Source organism: Panulirus ornatus, chromosome 31 (genome assembly GCF_036320965.1).
Source record: "Panulirus ornatus isolate Po-2019 chromosome 31, ASM3632096v1, whole genome shotgun sequence".
Taxonomy (NCBI): Eukaryota; Metazoa; Arthropoda; class Malacostraca; order Decapoda; family Palinuridae; genus Panulirus; species Panulirus ornatus.
In genome coordinates, this window is record NC_092254.1 from 4,972,024 (window position 1) to 4,991,220 (window position 19,197).

Consider the following 19,197-nt stretch of genomic DNA (forward strand, 5'->3'; position numbering starts at 1 on the left):
TCAGCCACCAGCGCTGTATCATCAGCGAACAACAACTGACTCACTTCCCAAGCTCTCTCATCCCCAACAGACTTCATACTTGCCCCTCTTTCCAGGACTCTTGCATTTACCTCCCTAACAACCCCATCCATAAACAAATTAAACAACCATGGAGACATCACACACCCCTGCCGCAAACCTACATTCACTGAGAACCAATCACTGAGAACCAATATATATATTGTGTTATTATATATACATATATATCGAGGTTACACCAAGAGTGAAAAGTCATCTGTGGCAAGGCTTTATCTCTGGGATTACAGTCTCGTTAAAGAACTAATCACTTAAATGGAGTTTATACTTCCTTGCTAATAGAAGAAGCACAGCCTTTGGGTGTAGGAGGCTTTAGAAAGGTCCTGGTAAACACCCAGGCTCTTTCATAGAAATTAGTCTTGGGGCCTTGGTCCTCAATCATCCTCTCCTTACTCATTATCTCCAATGTCCACACCGTTTGAGTGCACCATCTTCAGCTCTCTCGTACGTACTACTGTTACTACCACACATCTGTCTTACTTGTCATATCTTATTCAATTACTTGCTTCCTCCAGGTTCTCTCAGTTCAAATTCACACTTCATTTTTTTTTTTTTTTTTCCTTTTTCTTTCATATATGTTTGCTATGTCCTGCCTGAGCTGGCTATTATCCAACATTTATATATATAGCAGTGTTCCCAGACTACTTGTAAGTGGTAACACTGTGAGAGGGAAGTCACCATCGATGATGCAGTATCATTATAGCGGACAGGAGAGTACAATGTAATCAAGATCCTTCCCTCCCAAAAGGGCTTATAACCTTGCTCCAGTTTGGAGCACAGTTACAAAGGTTCATGAGCCCCTTAGAGAGGTTCTGGGGCTGCTGAACTATTCAGCTAAATTAATGGAGAGCTGAGTGAATATACTGGACCAGAGGCAATACAATGTTTATCTGCACAAGTAGTCAAGATTGTAAGTGGCACCATAGAATCAGGATAACATGAACAGGAAATAGATTAAGATCCTTTGTCATATATTGTTAATGAACTGTTTGCTAGAAGTGAGAGATAAAATAGTTTTGTTATAAAGGTCACAGTACCTGGTTACAAAATTAATAACTTCAACATCTTAAAGTATTTTGTGTAGTTTTTAAATAAATGGAGGCTTGTTCTCATTAAATTTTACAGAAATGAATTATTTGATTTTTTTGTTTTTGAGAGTGTTGTTGTAAAGTGCTTGTCACTGAAATTTTATCATTGTATCATCCATTAACAGGTAAAAGGTATGAAAGACTGAAAGTCTGTAGACTTGAACGCTTCTAAGATGAGGAAGAGTGTAAGATATTGATTGTTAATCTAAGTTGCTAGAAAACTGCCGTCTATTACAAGGCAGGAAAAGTCTTTGGTTTACTTAAAAAGAAAATACAGTATGAATGCTTTCCCGTACTCAGTGTGGACCCCCAAACCCACACATAAGGGGCACCAGGTGGCTCCTAGTGTCACTCTTTTGCCCATAAATCTTTACAAACTATCCAAATTTTTTATGTTATTTTCATTCATAAATTTTACTTTTTAACTTGTATCTGTTGTTAATGATTATTCTGTGATTTTTTTTTTTTTTTTTTTTTTTTTTTTCGCTGTCTCCCGCGTTTGCGAGGTAGCGCAAGGAAACAGACGAAAGAAATGGCCCAACCCACCCCCATACACATGTATATACATACGTCCACACACGCAAATATACATACCTACACAGCTTTCCATGGTTTACCCCAGACGCTTCACATGCCTTGATTCAATCCACTGACAGCACGTCAACCCCGGTATACCACATCACTCCAATTCACTCTATTCCTTGCCCTCCTTTCACCCTCCTGCATGTTCAGGCCCCGATCACACAAAATCTTTTTCACTCCATCCTTCCACCTCCAATTTGGTCTCCCTCTTCTCCTCGTTTCCTCCACCTCCGACACATATATCCTCTTGGTCAATCTTTCCTCACTCATTCTCTCCATGTGCCCAAACCATTTCAAAACACCCTCTTCTGCTCTCTCAACCACGCTCTTTTTATTTCCACACATCTCTCTTACCCTTACATTACTTACTCGATCAAACCACCTCACACCACACATTGTCCTCAAACATCTCATTTCCAGCACATCCATCCTCCTGCGCACAACTCTATCCATAGCCCACGCCTCGCAACCATACAACATTGTTGGAACCACTATTCCTTCAAACATACCCATTTTTGCTTTCCGAGATAATGTTCTCGACTTCCACACATTCTTCAAGACTCCCAGAATTTTCGCCCCCTCCCCCACCCTATGATCCACTTCCGCTTCCATGGTTCCATCCGCTGCCAGATCCACTCCCAGATATCTAAAACACTTCACTTCCTCCAGTTTTTCTCCATTCAGACTCACCTCCCAATTGACTTGACCCTCAACCCTACTGTACCTAATAACCTTGCTCTTATTCACATTTACTCTTAACTTTCTTCTTCCACACACTTTACCAAACTCAGTCACCAGCTTCTGCAGTTTCTCACATGAATCAGCCACCAGCGCTGTATCATCAGCGAACAACAACTGACTCACTTCCCAAGCTCTCTCATCCCCAACAGACTTCATGATTCTGTGATTATATACCCCATAAAAACATAGATAACTTATTGGATCTTTTGTGAATTTTTGAAGGTCTTGTTGATGTATATGTCATGCTTAGTGAAGGACAGTGAATATTGTGTAATAATTCTTGACTAGCTATTAAACTACTACACAGACTTGCATGTGTGTGTGCACACACACAAAAAAGGGGGTGAGGGATAATCTGGCACATCGTCTAAACCATCATAGAAGGTAAAAAGCAATTGAATAGATATTTTTTGTGAAATTTTGAAAACCTTGATATATTTCTCATTGGTTTGCCCATGTGAGTACTGTGGATGACATGCAAATTGGTATCACTTTGTTAGTATTAAAACAAAGTTAGTGGCAGTGCATTAATGTAATCAAGAGTATGGTTTAGAACTTTTCTTGTATTGCATGATATTTATTAAAATAGGTTGGAAGGTTATTTTAGTAATGTGAAGAGCTCTAGTTTCAAAACTTGATTACTGAAGGACATCACGTAATAATGTTTTGAGTATTATACTTTTAATGTTACTTAAAAGCATCTAGATGCCTCAGTTATATGATTTCACCAAGTAACCACTTATTATTCCTAATTATGTCATAGAGTTCTTGTGGTTACCATTTGCTGTAATTTGAAAATATCAACTGACATGATGTTTTATTATGGTTTTCATAGCCAAACTTTGAATGAAAACTCCAGAGACTAGCAGTACAAGGAGTTATTTTATAAAAGTAATTTGTAATTGAGTGATAGTAAATATTAATACTAGTGTATTCAAGTTAATAAGAAAGTTTCTTACAATCTTTAAGAGGAAGTCAACATTTATTGGTAATTGGTGTAAATATCCCAAGCAGACATATAATACCACAAATCATTGATGAGAATATGTATAGAATATTGCAGTATAGCAATGGTTGTTAGAGAATTTGATCTTTCTGTAATTGGATTTTTGAGTGTGGTGCAATTCCCATACATTAGTAGAATTTGTGCCATCACTTGGCTATATACATATACAGTAAAGTTTATCATAATTTCATTTACATATGGTACTTTTTCAAATAATTATCCATAGAGCCCCTTCATTTATTTATTTTTTTCATTTTCTCTGACAACTCTTTCAGCTTGCTGGAGATTATGGGAGACTTTACACTGATTGTGATATTTCTGCATTTCTTTTAGTGTTTCATCCTCACAAGTGCTGGCACTCCTCATTTCATATTTTATGTACTTTCTGTGAATTTGAAAGAAAGTAGCTTTTCTAAATATAAAGTTTAAGTAATGGAAAAGTGTAGTAATTTAAACTTTGCTATAAGCTGTACATTTTCCTAAATATGTGAGTAATGTCTTATTAACACATTAGTAAGATATGTGAGTATCATTGTTACTTTTATCATTTGTTATCACTGGAGTGCCCACATAATTTTCATGATTGTGAGATTGAAATATATAGAAATCTTTATTATTAGCATTAATACTTTCACTATTAGTATCAGCTTCCAAACTTTGATATTCGATATCTGCTAGCTGTGAAGCTTTGGTTTTGGATTCTAATTTACTAAGCCACACATATTTGTGTTATTTCATAAGTGATGAGTGTGCATTCATATGTCGTTAATTTAAAATTGTTTGTACAGAGAAATGGATAATAGAATGAGTATAGTATTGATGAAATTGTCAATTTTGTGCAAACACCTCCAGAGGCTCTGGAGTTCACCAATTATGGAGACTTGCCATGGCCACTTCCTTGAGGGGGTTCTTGAAGGGAACAGGCATCACAGATTTAAATAGTACAAACACCTAACATCCTTCAAAAGGTTAAGTTCTTGAAAACATTTTTCTCAAGCATTCCCGATCAGTATAAAAGCAGTTAGTAAATGATACTGTAATACTGGCAAGAAAGTTTATCCCATGTGTTGTGAAAAATGGGAGTTCCATAATCCTCTTCAAAGTAATGCAGCCAATTAACATTTTTTATTATCTAACCCCAAGATCCCTTTTAAGGGGCTCCTACAGCTTCATGCCTGCACTGCATCCATTAGCAGAGAAGCATTAGTCTCCTTTGGAGTGGGAGAGTAGGAAGTTCTTTGATGAAATTATATTACTTTTCATCCATTGATAATAATACAGTCTTGCCAGAGGTGACTTTATTCTCTGCATACCCATGTGTAGACAGAGTTCCTTAATGCCCACAGCCAGTTTACTGATATATGCACTTCACACTTGCATTCATAGAAATGAAAGACTTTATGACTAGTCCAGGTTCATGGTATGCATCTACTGTAGAAATTCTAATTTCAAAATTGAGCAAGAAAATGTGTCGAACAATCTCCAAGATCCAATTTTATAAATAATGTTGCTGTTTAAAACTCTTCATCAGGCGCTTTGTTTCATATATCAGGCTGCAGTTCAAGATTTTCACTTGCACCACAATTTTTTTTTTTTTTTTTTTTTGTCAATCCTTATTTTCCATATACTTTATTATATAGATATTATAAAGAACATTATGTATTGATGTTAAAGTTTTAAAATGTGTATGATCAGACAGTAAATAACATGTTGTTTGAAATAGGTATGATTAAAACATTCATTGAATATTTCTGGAAAGAATAGCTTATGATAACCTGTTCTGTATCAGAACAGTCATATATATTAGTTGCATAACCTCTGTCAGTGTGAAAGCATATTACAGTATAGCCAAAATAAATGATGCATGTACAGAGAATGAATTTTTAGCTGCCCTTCATTTGTGTTTATTCAAACATGACATGAACAATGCCAAGATTACATGAAAGACTATCCAGATTTTGTATTCTTGCATATGAAAACATCAAATGAGATAAGAATTCCCAGTTCCTAGACGTGGATTAGGTACGTACATCATTTGAAATCATTCATATACATCATCAACCTATTTCCAATGTGCTGTGTAAGATTTCTGAATTCTGTATATCTTAGGTGTTCACCAATGACTTCTTTTTCTTTCATGCTTGCTGTTTCCTGCACAATGAACAAGGTATCATCAGGAACACTTGAATAAGCCCTCATTCACTCGTATCCATTCTCTGTCTGTTGTGTCATGCTTTAGTCACAGTCCCTTTCCACAATTAAGTCCCATAGGCCTTTTTGTGGTGTCCCCACCCCATTCTGATATATGGCGGAATGCGTGCATAGTGCCATTGTACAAAGGCAAAGGGGATAAGAGTGAGTGCTCAAATTACAGAGGTATAAGTTTGTTGAGTATTCCTGGTAAATTATATGGGAGGGTATTGATTGAGAGGGTGAAGGCATGTACAGAGCATCAGATTGGGGAAGAGCAGTGTGGTTTCAGAAGTGGTAGAGGATGTGTGGATCAGGTGTTTGCTTTGAAGAATGTATGTGAGAAATACTTAGAAAAGCAAATGGATTTGTATGTAGCATTTATGGATCTGGAGAAGGCATATGATAGAGTTGATAGAGATGCTCTGTGGAAGGTATTAAGAATATATGGTGTGGGAGGAAAGTTGTTAGAAGCAGTGAAAAGTTTTTATCGAGGATGTAAGGCATGTGTGCGTGTAGGAAGAGAGGAAAGTGATTGGTTCTCAGTGAATGTAGGTTTGCAGCAGGGGTGTGTGATGTCTCCATGGTTGTTTAATTTGTTTATGGATGGGGTTGTTAGGGAGGTAAATGCAAGACTTTTGGAAAGAGGGGCAAGTATGAAGTCTGTTGGGGATGAGAGAGCTTGGGAAGTGAGTCAGTTGTTGTTCGCTGATGATACAGCGCTGGTGGCTGATTCATGTGAGAAACTGCAGAAGCTGGTGACTGAGTTTGGTAAAGTGTGTGGAAGAAGAAAGTTAAGAGTAAATGTGAATAAGAGCAAGGTTATTAGGTACAGTAGGGTTGAGGGTCAAGTCAATTGGGAGGTGAGTTTGAATGGAGAAAAACTGGAGGAAGTGAAGTGTTTTAGATATCTGGGAGTGGATCTGGCAGCGGATGGAACCATGGAAGCGGAAGTGGATCATAGGGTGGGGGAGGGGGCGAAAATCCTGGGGGCCTTGAAGAATGTGTGGAAGTCGAGAACATTATCTCGGAAAGCAAAAATGGGTATGTTTGAAGGAATAGTGGTTCCAACAATGTTGTATGGTTGCGAGGCGTGGGCTATGGATAGAGTTGTGCGCAGGAGGATGGATGTGCTGGAAATGAGATGTTTGAGGACAATGTGTGGTGTGAGGTGGTTTGATCGAGTGAGTAACGTAAGGGTAAGAGAGATGTGTGGAAATAAAAAGAGCGTGGTTGAGAGAGCAGAAGAGGGTGTTTTGAAGTGGTTTGGGCACATGAGAGGATGAGTGAGGAAAGATTGACCAAGAGGATATATGTGTCGGAGGTGGAGGGAACAAGGAGAAGAGGGAGACCAAATTGGAGGTGGAAAGATGGAGTGAAAAAGATTTTGTGTGATCGGGGCCTGAACATGCAGGAGGGTGAAAGGAGGGCAAGGAATAGAGTGAATTGGAGCGATGTGGTATACCGGGGTTGACGTGCTGTCAGTGGATTGAAGCAAGGCATGTGAAGCGTCTGGAGTAAACCATGGAAAGCTGTGTAGGTATGTATATTTGCGTGTGTGGACGTATGTATATACATGTGTATGGGGGGGGGGGCCATTTCTTTCGTCTGTTTCCTTGCGCTACCTCGCAAACGCGGGAGACAGCGACAAAGTATAATAAGAAAAATAAAAATAAAATATATATATATATATATATATATATATATATATATATATATATATATATATAGTTTTCATACATGGTGCTTTGACAAGAAAATAGTGAAATTGGAAAAAATGTAGCTTAGACATTGAAGCTTATTGATACAGCGCTTAAATTGATGAGAACTACTATTGACTTTTGTGTAAATAAATTAAACATTTCCTTTCCATAGCCAGAGGTTGAACCATTATGTGACATTCATTTTTTCATTTCATTTCAAGCTAGAAGTTTCAGTTTTCTAAATTGTTTCTTACATTTTTCACATGTATATATATGTATGTGTGTGTGTGTATATGTGCGTGTGTGTGTGTATGTGTATATATATATGTATATTATCCCTGGGGATAGGGGTGAAAGAATACTTCCCACGCATTGCTCGCGTGTCGTAGAAAGCGACTAGAGGGGACGGGAGCGGGGGGCCAGAAATCCTCCCCTCCTTGTATTTTTTTAACTTTCTAAAATGGGAAACAGAAGAAGGAGTCACGCGGGGAGTGCTCATCCTCCTCGAAGGCTCAGATTGGGGTGCCTAAATGTGTGTGGATGTAACCAAGATGTGAAAAAAGGAGAGATAGGTAGTATGTTTGAGGAAAGGAACCTGGATGTTTTGGCTCTGAGTGAAACGAAGCTCAAGGGTAAAGGGGAAGAGTGGTTTGGGAATGTCTTGGGAGTAAAGTCAGGGGTTAGTGAGAGGACAAGAGCAAGGGAAGGAGTAGCAGTACTCCTGAAACAGGAGTTGTGGAAGTATGTGATAGAATGTAAGAAAGTAAATTCTCGATTGATATGGGTAAAACTAAAAGTTGATGGAGAGAGATGGGTGATTATTGGTGCATATGCACCTGGGCATGAGAAGAAAGATCATGAGAGGCAAGTGTTTTGGGAGCAGCTGAATGAGTGTGTTAGTGGTTTTGATGCACGAGACCGGGTTATAGTGTTGGGTGATTTGAATGCAAAGGTGAGTAATGTGGCAGTTGAGGGAATAATTGGTATACATGGGGTGTTCAGTGTTGTAAATGGAAATGGTGAAGAGCTTGTAGATTTATGTGCTGAAAAAGGACTGATGATTGGGAATACCTGGTTTAAAAAGCGAGATATACATAAGTATACTTATGTAAGTAGGAGAGATGGCCAGAGAGCGTTATTGGATTACGTGTTAATTGACAGACGCGCGAAAGAGAGACTTTTGGATGTTAATGTGCTGAGAGGTGCAACTGGAGGGATGTCTGATCATTATCTTGTGGAGGCTAAGGTGAAGATTTGTATGGGTTTTCAGAAAAGAAGAGTGAATGTTGGGGTGAAGAGGGTGGTGAGAGTAAGTGAGCTTGGGAAGGAGACTTGTGTGAGGAAGTACCAGGAGAGACTGAGTACAGAATGGAAAAAGGTGAGAACAATGGAAGTAAGGGGAGTGGGGGAGGAATGGGATGTATTTAGGGAATCAGTGATGGATTGCGCAAAAGATGCTTGTGGCATGAGAAGAGTGGGAGGTGGGTTGATTAGAAAGGGTAGTGAGTGGTGGGATGAAGAAGTAAGAGTATTAGTGAAAGAGAAGAGAGAGGCATTTGGACGATTTTTGCAGGGAAAAAATGAAATTGAGTGGGAGACGTATAAAAGAAAGAGACAGGAGGTCAAGAGAAAGGTGCAAGAGGTGAAAAAAAGGGCAAATGAGAGTTGGGGTGAGAGAGTATCATTAAATTTTAGGGAGAATAAAAAGATGTTCTGGAAGGAGGTAAATAAAGTGCGTAAGACAAGGGAGCAAATGGGAACTTCAGTGAAGGGCGCAAATGGGGAGGTGATAACAAGTAGTGGTGATGTGAGAAGGAGATGGAGTGAGTATTTTGAAGGTTTGTTGAATGTGTTTGATGATAGAGTGGCAGATATAGGGTGTTTTGGTCGAGGTGGTGTGCAAAGTGCGAGGGTTAGGGAAAATGAGTTGGTAAACAGAGAAGAGGTAGTAAAAGCTTTGCGGAAGATGAAAGCCGGCAAGGCAGCAGGTTTGGATGGTATTGCAGTTGAATTTATTAAAAAAGGGGGTGACTGTATTGTTGACTGGTTGGTAAGGTTATTTAATGTATGTATGACTCATGGTGAGGTGCCTGAGGATTGGCGGAATGCGTGCATAGTGCCATTGTACAAAGGCAAAGGGGATAAGAGTGAGTGCTCAAATTACAGAGGTATAAGTTTGTTGAGTATTCCTGGCAAATTATATGGGAGGGTATTGATTGAGAGGGTGAAGGCATGTACAGAGCATCAGATTGGGGAAGAGCAGTGTGGTTTCAGAAGTGGTAGAGGATGTGTGGATCAGGTGTTTGCTTTGAAGAATGTATGTGAGAAATACTTAGAAAAGCAAATGGATTTGTATGTAGCATTTATGGATCTGGAGAAGGCATATGATAGAGTTGATAGAGATGCGCTGTGGAAGGTATTAGGAATATATGGTGTGGGAGGCAAGTTGTTAGAAGCAGTGAAAAGTTTTTATCGAGGATGTAAGGCATGTGTACGTGTAGGAAGAGAGGAAAGTGATTGGTTCTCAGTGAATGTAGGTTTGCGGCAGGGGTGTGTGATGTCTCCATGGTTGTTTAATTTGTTTATGGATGGGGTTGTTAGGGAGGTAAATGCAAGACTTTTGGAAAGAGGGGCAAGTATGAAGTCTGTTGGGGATGAGAGAGCTTGGGAAGTGAGTCAGTTGTTGTTCGCTGATGATACAGCGCTGGTGGCTGATTCATGTGAGAAACTGCAGAAGCTGGTGACTGAGTTTGGTAAAGTGTGTGAAAGAAGAAAGTTAAGAGTAAATGTGAATAAGAGCAAGGTTATTAGGTACAGTAGGGTTGAGGGTCAATTCAATTGGGAGGTGAGTTTAAATGGAGAAAAACTGGAGGAAGTGAAGTGTTTTAGATATCTGGGAGTGGATCTGGCAGCGGATGGAACCATGGAAGCGGAAGTGGATCATAGGGTGGGGGAGGGGGCGAAAATTCTGGGAGCCTTGAAGAATGTGTGGAAGTCGAGAACATTATCTCGGAAAGCAAAAATGGGTATGTTTGAAGGAATAGTGGTTCCAACAATGTTGTATGGTTGCGAGGCGTGGACTATGGATAGAGTTGTGCGCAGGAGGATGGATGTGCTGGAAATGAGATGTTTGAGGACAATGTGTGGTGTGAGGTGGTTTGATCGAGTAAGTAACGTAAGGGTAAGAGAGATGTGTGGAAATAAAAAGAGCGTGGTTGAGAGAGCAGAAGAGGGTGTTTTGAAATGGTTTGGGCACATGGAGAGAATGAGTGAGGAAAGATTGACTAAGAGGATATATGTGTCAGAGGTGGAGGGAACGAGGAGAAGAGGGAGACCAAATTGGAGGTGGAAAGATGGAGTGAAAAAGATTTTGTGTGATCGGGGCCTGAACATGCAGGAGGGTAAAGGGAGGGCAAAGAATAGAGTGAATTGGAGCGATGTGGTATGCCGGGGTTGACGTGCAGTCAGTGGATTGAATCAAGGCATGTGTATGGGGGTGGGTTGGGCCATTTCTTTCGTCTGTTTCCTTGCGCTACCTCACAAACGCGGGAGACAGCGACAAAGCAAAAAAAAAAAAAAAAAAAGTATATATATATATATATATATATATATATATATATATATATATATATATATATATATATTATCCCTGGGGATAGGGGATTAAGAATACTTCCCACGTATTCCGTGCGTGTCGTAGAAGGCGACTAAAAGGGGAGGGAGCGGGGGGCTGGAAATCCTCCCCTCTCGTTTGTTTTTTAATTTTCCAAAAGAAGGAACAGAAGGGGCCAGGTGAGGATATTCCAAAAAAGGCCCAGTCCTCTGTTCCTAACGCTACCTCGCTAACGCGGGAAATGGCGAATAGTTTAAAAGAGACAGTGACAAAGTATAATAAAAAAAAAAATAATATATATATATATATATATATATATATATATATATTTCCAATGAAAAAAGTATGTATATGTATATATATATATATATATATATATATATATATATATATATATATATAATTATTTTCCCAATGAAAAAAGTATGTATATGTACATATATATATATATTACATATATATATATATATATATATATATATATATATATATATATATATATATATATATACTTGATCGTTGTTTCCCACACCAGGAAACAGATGTAGAATGGCCCATCTACTCGTATACACAGGTATGTACATTATTTATTATTTTTTTTTATTATACTTTGTCGCTGTCTCCCGCGTTTGCGAGGTAGCGCAAGGAAACAGACGAAAGAAATGGCCCAACCCCCCCCCCCCCATACACATGTATATACATACGTCCACACACGCAAATATACATACCTACACAGCTTTCCATGGTTTACCCCAGACGCTTCACATGCCTTATCCACTGACAGCACGTCAACCCCGGTATACCACATCGCTCCAATTCACTCTATTCCTTGCCCTCCTTTCACCCTCCTGCATGTTCAGGCCCCGATCACACAAAATCTTCTTCACTCCATCTTTCCACCTCCAATTTGGTCTCCCTCTTCTCCTCGTTCCCTCCACCTCCGACACATATATCCTCTTGGTCAATCTTTCCTCACTCATTCTCTCCATGTGCCCAAACCACTTCAAAACACCCTTTTCTGCTCTCTCAACCACGCTCTTTTTATTTCCACACATCTCTCTTACCCTTACGTTACTCACTCGATTAAACCACCTCACACCACACATTGTCCTCAAACATCTCATTTCCAGCACATCCGTCCTCCTGCGCACAACTCTATCCATAGTCCACGCCTCGCAACCATACAACATTGTTGGAACCACTATTCCTTCAAACATACCCATTTTTGCTTTCCGAGATAATGTTCTCGACTTCCACACATTCTTCAAGGCTCCCAGAATTTTCGCCCCCTCCCCCACCCTATGATCCACTTCCGCTTCCATGGTTCCATCCGCTGCCAGATCCACTCCCAGATATCTAAAACACTTCACTTCCTCCAGTTTTTCTCCATTCAAACTCACCTCCCAATTGACTTGACCCTCAACCCTACTGTACCTAATAACCTTGCTCTTATTCACATTTACTCTTAACTTTCTTCTTCCACACACTTTACCAAACTCAGTCACCAGCTTCTGCAGTTTCTCACATGAATCAGCCACCAGCGCTGTATCAGCGAACAACAACTGACTCACTTCCCAAGCTCTCTCATCCCCAATAGACTTCATACTTGCCCCTCTTTCCAAAACTCTTGCATTTACCTCCCTAACAACCCCATCCATAAACAAATTAAACAACCATGGAGACATCACACACCCCTGCCGCAAACCTACATTCACTGAGAACCAATCACTTTCCTCTCTTCCTACACGTACACATGCCTTACATCCTCGATAAAAACTTTTCACTGCTTCTAACAACTTTCCTCCCACACCATATATTCTTAATACCTTCCATATAAACACATAATCATACCTCCCTTCATCCATTTCTGGCGCCACCCCTTCCTCAGGAAACAGCATCGCTCCCCCCTGCTTCAGCAAGGTAAGTGTCAGGAAAACAGGCAAAAAAGGCCACATTCATTCACACTCAGTCTCTAGCAAGAAAGACACAAACCTCTCAATGTCTTTCTGTTAATGGGAACTCCAGAAAGCATTATATACATTAGCTTCTCAATTGGCAGTGGAGTGACAACACAGTAGCAACATAAATCATTCAGCATTATGCAGATGGAGTAGTGGATCACTAAGAACAGAATGCATATTCGTTGAAGTCTTCAATCACTCAACGCCAGGTATGCATGGATCCACCTTACACCCTCTGTTCATTCTAAATGGAAAGTTATTCCCCCTGAACAAAACAGAAAATACAAGTAGGAAAGTGGCTAAAATTCACATTCTTTGACAATATGTTACCAGTCATCATTTCTGTTGAAATTACCTATAATCACTAATGATATGTCATCTATTTTGACTCCCAATTAGACATATTATCTCCGGAATATGTCGACTTCATTCAACAGTTGTGAATAGGAACATTAATTGTGGAAGAGTATGTTCATCGTTAAACTTGAATATGCATACTAATGTTTCCCTGGACGTACAATATAAGCACTACCCAAATGATGTTTGAAAATGAGACCAATGAATACTTAGTTGCGATCATGTAATCTTTAAAATCATTCTTAATGATGATAGCAAAACTTAAGCTTCTTCAAGCTTAGTAGGAATATCGTAGGATTGTTTAGGTTGGTAATGCTGAGAAGGGTCAATGAAGTAGTTCTTAGATGGCAACACTGGAAGAGGTAAACATGCAACATGGCGACGGGCGCTGCACCACGTACTATGACTAAACTGCCAGATGGATATGACAGGTAAGATATATCAAATGTTGATATTAAAGTTAATGTTTAAAGATACTCGTTTTGAAAAAGTACATGGGAAGTCAATAGATAACGGTCGTTTCAATACGTATTAAGATGTAGGATGGAAACATCTTGGAAATGATTTTTTTTCTCAAAACAATCCATTGCTTATTTTATCAATTAATCGACTATGCTACGTGAAGCAGAGTTATGGCATCACTATTTGATTGGTAGTGAAGCACCATATTAAGGCCATCACCGAAAAATGTGGATTTAAAGGAAACGCCCTATCACGAAACTTCATAGAGCTGCTATATCACCGACAAAGAGTGCAATATATGCTCATTAAAGAACTGGTTTCGAAGGAGTCCAACCTGTTACAGAAGAAACTTATCTTAAGATACTAGATGTTTATTTCCAGCCTGGAAATTATGATTAACTGGATAGAAATGAAGACGGCTTCATTTCTTTCAAAGTTAAGTTTCTACCCGTATTTCTTCTATCCTTCCTCCTGTCATTCTTTAACTCTTCCCATCCCTTTTTCTCGTATGAAATGGTATATTTGAGAATTTAGATTTATAGTAATATATCGATGCATAGGCAACAACAAAACGTTTGGATCTAAAGGAATTTATAAGTTTTATGGTTTTTCAGGTGGATATGTCTGTATCCTGCATACATTAACAAAGGGAAGTCACGAGCTGAAGGCCGAAGAATTCCCAAAGACAAGGTACAACAGTTCAAAAGCTTATATATATATATATATATATATATATATATATATATATATATATATATATATATATATATTCCCTGGGGATAGGGGAGAAAGAATACTTCCCACGTATTCCCTGCGTGTCGTAGAAGGCGACTAAAAGGGAAGGGAGCGGGGGGCTGGAAATCCTCCCCTCTCTTTTTTTTTTTCCAAAAAAAGGAACAGAGAAGAGGGCCAGGTGAGGATATTCCCTCAAAGGCCCAGTCCTCTGTTCTTAACGCTACCTCGCTATCGCGGGAAATAGCGAATAGTATGAAAAAAAAATATATATATATATATTCCCTGGGGATAGGGGAGAAAGAATACTTCCCACGTATTCCCTGCGTGTTTTAGAAGGCGACTAAAAGGGAAGGGTGCGGGGGGCTGGAAATCCTCCCCTCTCGTTTTTTTTTTTTTAATTTTCCAAAAGAAGGAACACAGAAGAGGGCCAGGTGAGGATATTCCCTCAAAGGCCCAGTCCTCTGTTCTTAACGCTACCTCGCTATCGTGGGAAATGGCGAATAGTATGAAAAAATATATATATATATATATATATAAAATATATGTTCGTTACTTTAATGTTTTAACCCCACACCATGCTGCCTCTTTCTTCTGTAGAGTTCCACATAAGTGTTTTGTTGATACAAGCTAAATGCTGGCTTACATCAGCTTGTCATCAGTTTGTAAAATTTCTAGATATTCTTCAGTGTCATATGAAATGTTATATTTACCTATATTTTTCTGTACGTGGTTTATCTTTCCTCAGGCAGTTACAGCACCAACATGCAAGGAGATGTTAGATGTGTTGTCCACTTCAGGTTTGCAGGTAAGTTCAGTCTGCTAATCATATTTATTGCTATTGTTTTTGGTATGAAAATATAAACTAACATTTTTGCATGTAGTATACATGATTCAAACATTAACCTCAGATGTGTATTGTATTCATCTAAAACATATGTATAGGACTAATAATTCTTTTCATATTTGAACCCATTTAGGTTAAACTTAGAGATTTTCACCTTATGGGCATTGGTAAAGTGCTTAAAAGAAATTACCTATAGCTGTGAAAGTGGGAGTTGACTTAATTATTTTAATTTTAGGTGATGGGTGAACGTAAAATATATTGTCGTGAAAAGAGCAAGGAACCACCATATTGGGGTAGAGTCCGTGTGCAGATTAAGGACCAAGCTGGAGAGTCTATAAATCCCAAATTCAGGTAATGTGTATTTACTTTGTGTGTTTCACTAATGTAAAAAGGAAAAAAATGAATCCCATGGTCTTTGCAGGAAATATACGCAGATCTTAAAATTTGACATAATGCTAAAAAGATGAAATATAGTCCAAAATTCCAATCAGGAATGTAGTGTCTGTTATTATCACGATATATATTCATGGCATTATTGACTGTCTGTCATGTAGATCTTCTCCCTTTGTGCAGTAAAGTTCCTGTATGTAATCTTTCACATTCTTTATAGCACCACAATCTTTGGACATTTTGTATTATTTTTCCTTCATATTACTCATCATGATACAGCGCTGGTGGCTGATTCATGTGAGAAACTGCAGAAGCTGGTGACTGAGTTTGGTAAAGTGTGTGAAAGAAGAAAGTTAAGAGTAAATGAGAATAAGTGCAAGGTTATTAGGTACGATAGGGTTGAGGGTCAAGTCAATGGAGGTGAGTTTGAATGGAGAAAAACTGGAGGAAGTGAAGTGTTTTAGATATCTGGGAGTGGATCTGGCAGCGGATGGAACCATGGAAGTGGATCATAGGGTGGGGGAGGGGGCGAAAATTCTGGGAGCCTTGAAGAATGTGTGGAAGTCGAGAACATTATCTCGGAAAGCAAAAATGGGTATGTTTGAAGGAATAGTGGTTCCAACAATGTTGTATGGTTGCGAGGCGTGGGCTATGGATAGAGTTGTGCGCAGGAGGATGGATGTGCTGGAAATGAGATGTTTGAGGACAATGTGTGGTGTGAGGTGGTTTGATCGAGTAAGTAACGTAAGGGTAAGAGAGATGTATGGAAATAAAAAGAGCGTGGTTGAGAGAGCAGAAGAGGGTGTTTTGAAATGGTTTAGGCACATGGAGAGAATGAGTGAGGAAAGATTGACCAAGAGGATATATGTGTCGGAGGTGGAGGGAACGAGGAGAAGAGGGAGACCAAATTGGAGGTGGAAAGATGGAGTGAAAAAGATTTTGTGTGATCGGGGCCTGAACATGCAGGAGGATGAAAGGAGGGCAAGGAATAGAGTGAATTGGAGCGATGTGGTATACCGGGGTTGACGTGCTGTCAGTGGATTGAATCAGGGCATGTGAAGCGTCTGGGGTAAACCATGGAAAGCTGTGTAGGTATGTATATTTGCGTGTGTGGACGTATGTATATACATGTGTATGAGGGTGGGTTGGGCCATTTCTTTCGTCTGTTTCCTTGCGCTACCTCGCAAACGCGGAAGACAGCGACAAAGTATAATAAATATAATAAAATATATTACTCATCACTGTGTTGATGTGCATTAGCATTGTAACACTACTTTGCATTAAGGGAATTACTTAATCTGTTGTTTCCTAAGGTTGCATGTTCCTCCGTCTGTACAGAAGTCATTGTTACCTGTGGTAGATTTGTATCCACATCGCACAGTCTGACACATTCCAAAATCTTTCTTCATATATTCTTTTCTTGATCATCAATGCTTTTCATATAATATTTACTGTATATGATATGTGCTGTATCTAGTATACAATGTTTTTCCAACACTTTCTCAACTAACATTTTCTTGATAGAAATTTTAGCCACTTGCATGGGTTGACTTTTCCTACCATCATTTAAACTGGAAGAAATGCTTTATCAGTATGTAGAGATGCCTTATGTCTCAAGCTCCAGGAAAGAACCCTTGAGTTTTATTTGCCATGATAACTCAATGACCCTATGCAAATTAACGATAGTTTATTTATCTATCTACCTATATCTGATGTCTGTACCCTCAGTGATAGTGATAATGATTTGGCAGATGTCAAAGTATTAGCCCTGAGAAAAGTCCTCTGTGGATCAGTAAGAAGTTGGTGTTGGCTGAAAAAACATGAAGGTGGATATGTCAACAAACCAGCAATAAGCTGAGAGCATACTGAATGTAAATGTCTGCACAGCAATAGATTTGCTTGTTGTTTTACTTACCTTGATATTTTCTGTAAGTTATGACATGTATTTTATTTATATATTTTTATTATTATTGTTATTATACTTTATCGCCATTTCCTGCATCAGTGAGGTAGCACCAAGAAACAAAGAAAGAATGGCTCATTTACTCATATACACACATACATATCAACATATAGACATACATACATATACATACACAGACATATACATATATACTCATGTAAATATTCATACTTGCTTGCCGTCATCCATTCCTGGCGCCAGCCTGCCCCACAGGAAACAGCATCCCTACCTCTCTCTTTGAATTCCACTTAGATTTTATTGGCTCTGTCCTCTAAGGGTTATAATCCTCGATGCTCTCTCACTTCACTTATGATCATAGAAATATCACCCTTTTATTCCCCTTCATAACTCAGTCATACACCCTCTTTTATTTCACTTTTGATTATAGAAATATGAATTGCATAATCCTTTCATAAATCATCCTGGATTCCCTCACTTTATCATATTCTTTACCGTTTTCCCTTCACCCTGCTTTATACCAAACCCCTTACTCATAGCTTATATCCCATGCTTTTTGCTTTCACCTTACTTTTTTTATTAATGATAATGGGTGACAAAGTTTATTTAGAAAAAATGTTTATTGAATATTTACTGTATCTAGTATATCAGATGAATTATTGTTTGATTAAGATGAACTGATACCAGTCGACCAGATTTACCATTTGTCTGACGTATATACTAACAAGGATTAATGAGAATAAAAGTGATGTGCATTCATATTATAAACTACCAGATTTAGTTTCAACTTTAAAAGATTTGGATAATGTAAGTGTAGGACAACATAAGTAGAACCCTCCTGAATGTAATCTACAGGTAAGCTTTGAATCCAGATGAAAATGCCTTGGTCATGGTTTCTTTCTTAAAACTTATCCTCCCAGCACTGAGTCCACAGAGGCTTACAAGACATTTTTTTTTCTCAGTATGAGACTGTATGTACTCATAATTGGAATCACAATTGCAGAAACTAAAGAATTATTATCTTGCCACTGTGCTTTCATTTCAGAACAAAAAAAATAGTTATTTTTTCATGACTCATATTATTCTCATTGTAATTTCAGAACACGTGATGACGTCTTGCTGTTTACAGCTGAAAAGATTCCCCAGCTGAAAACAAGAACGAACCCCAAACATAACCAGGATTCACAGCAGCAACAGGGTAAACAGGGCAAGGGAAAGAAAAAGAAATAGGGTATTGTAAAGGATCTTTGGAGCATTGAAATAAATGGATATCTGCCTTTATGAGTTTACTTTTGTTTTATCCTTGGAAATGCTATGTACACATCCCAATAAAGAGATGGTATGTACAACATAGTGAGTAATATTTAGTTGATCTTACTGGCGAGGCACTTAGATTTTAGAAGTGGCACTGGAGCTGGCATCAGAGATAGAGATGGATTAAGAAAGCTTTCCAGACTGTTTAATCGGTGCTTTATTGATACATCATCTGCAAAATTTTAATGCATTTGATGTTGACTAAGGGAAGGACT

At 38.7% G+C, this 19,197-nt stretch overlaps 1 protein-coding gene across 1 annotated transcript; it reads left to right on the plus strand.

The window, feature by feature from the left end:
* Nucleotides 1-13,616: 13,616 nt before the first annotated feature.
* On the plus strand, nt 13,617-18,949 carry Srp19 (signal recognition particle 19). The gene is made up of 5 exons (XM_071680499.1): nt 13,617-13,747; nt 14,393-14,468; nt 15,259-15,318; nt 15,593-15,708; nt 18,769-18,949. The coding sequence occupies exons 1-5, from the start codon at nt 13,692-13,694 to the stop codon at nt 18,896-18,898; spliced, it is 438 nt and encodes a 145-aa protein (XP_071536600.1). The 5' UTR covers nt 13,617-13,691; the 3' UTR covers nt 18,899-18,949.
* Nucleotides 18,950-19,197: the final 248 nt, after the last annotated feature.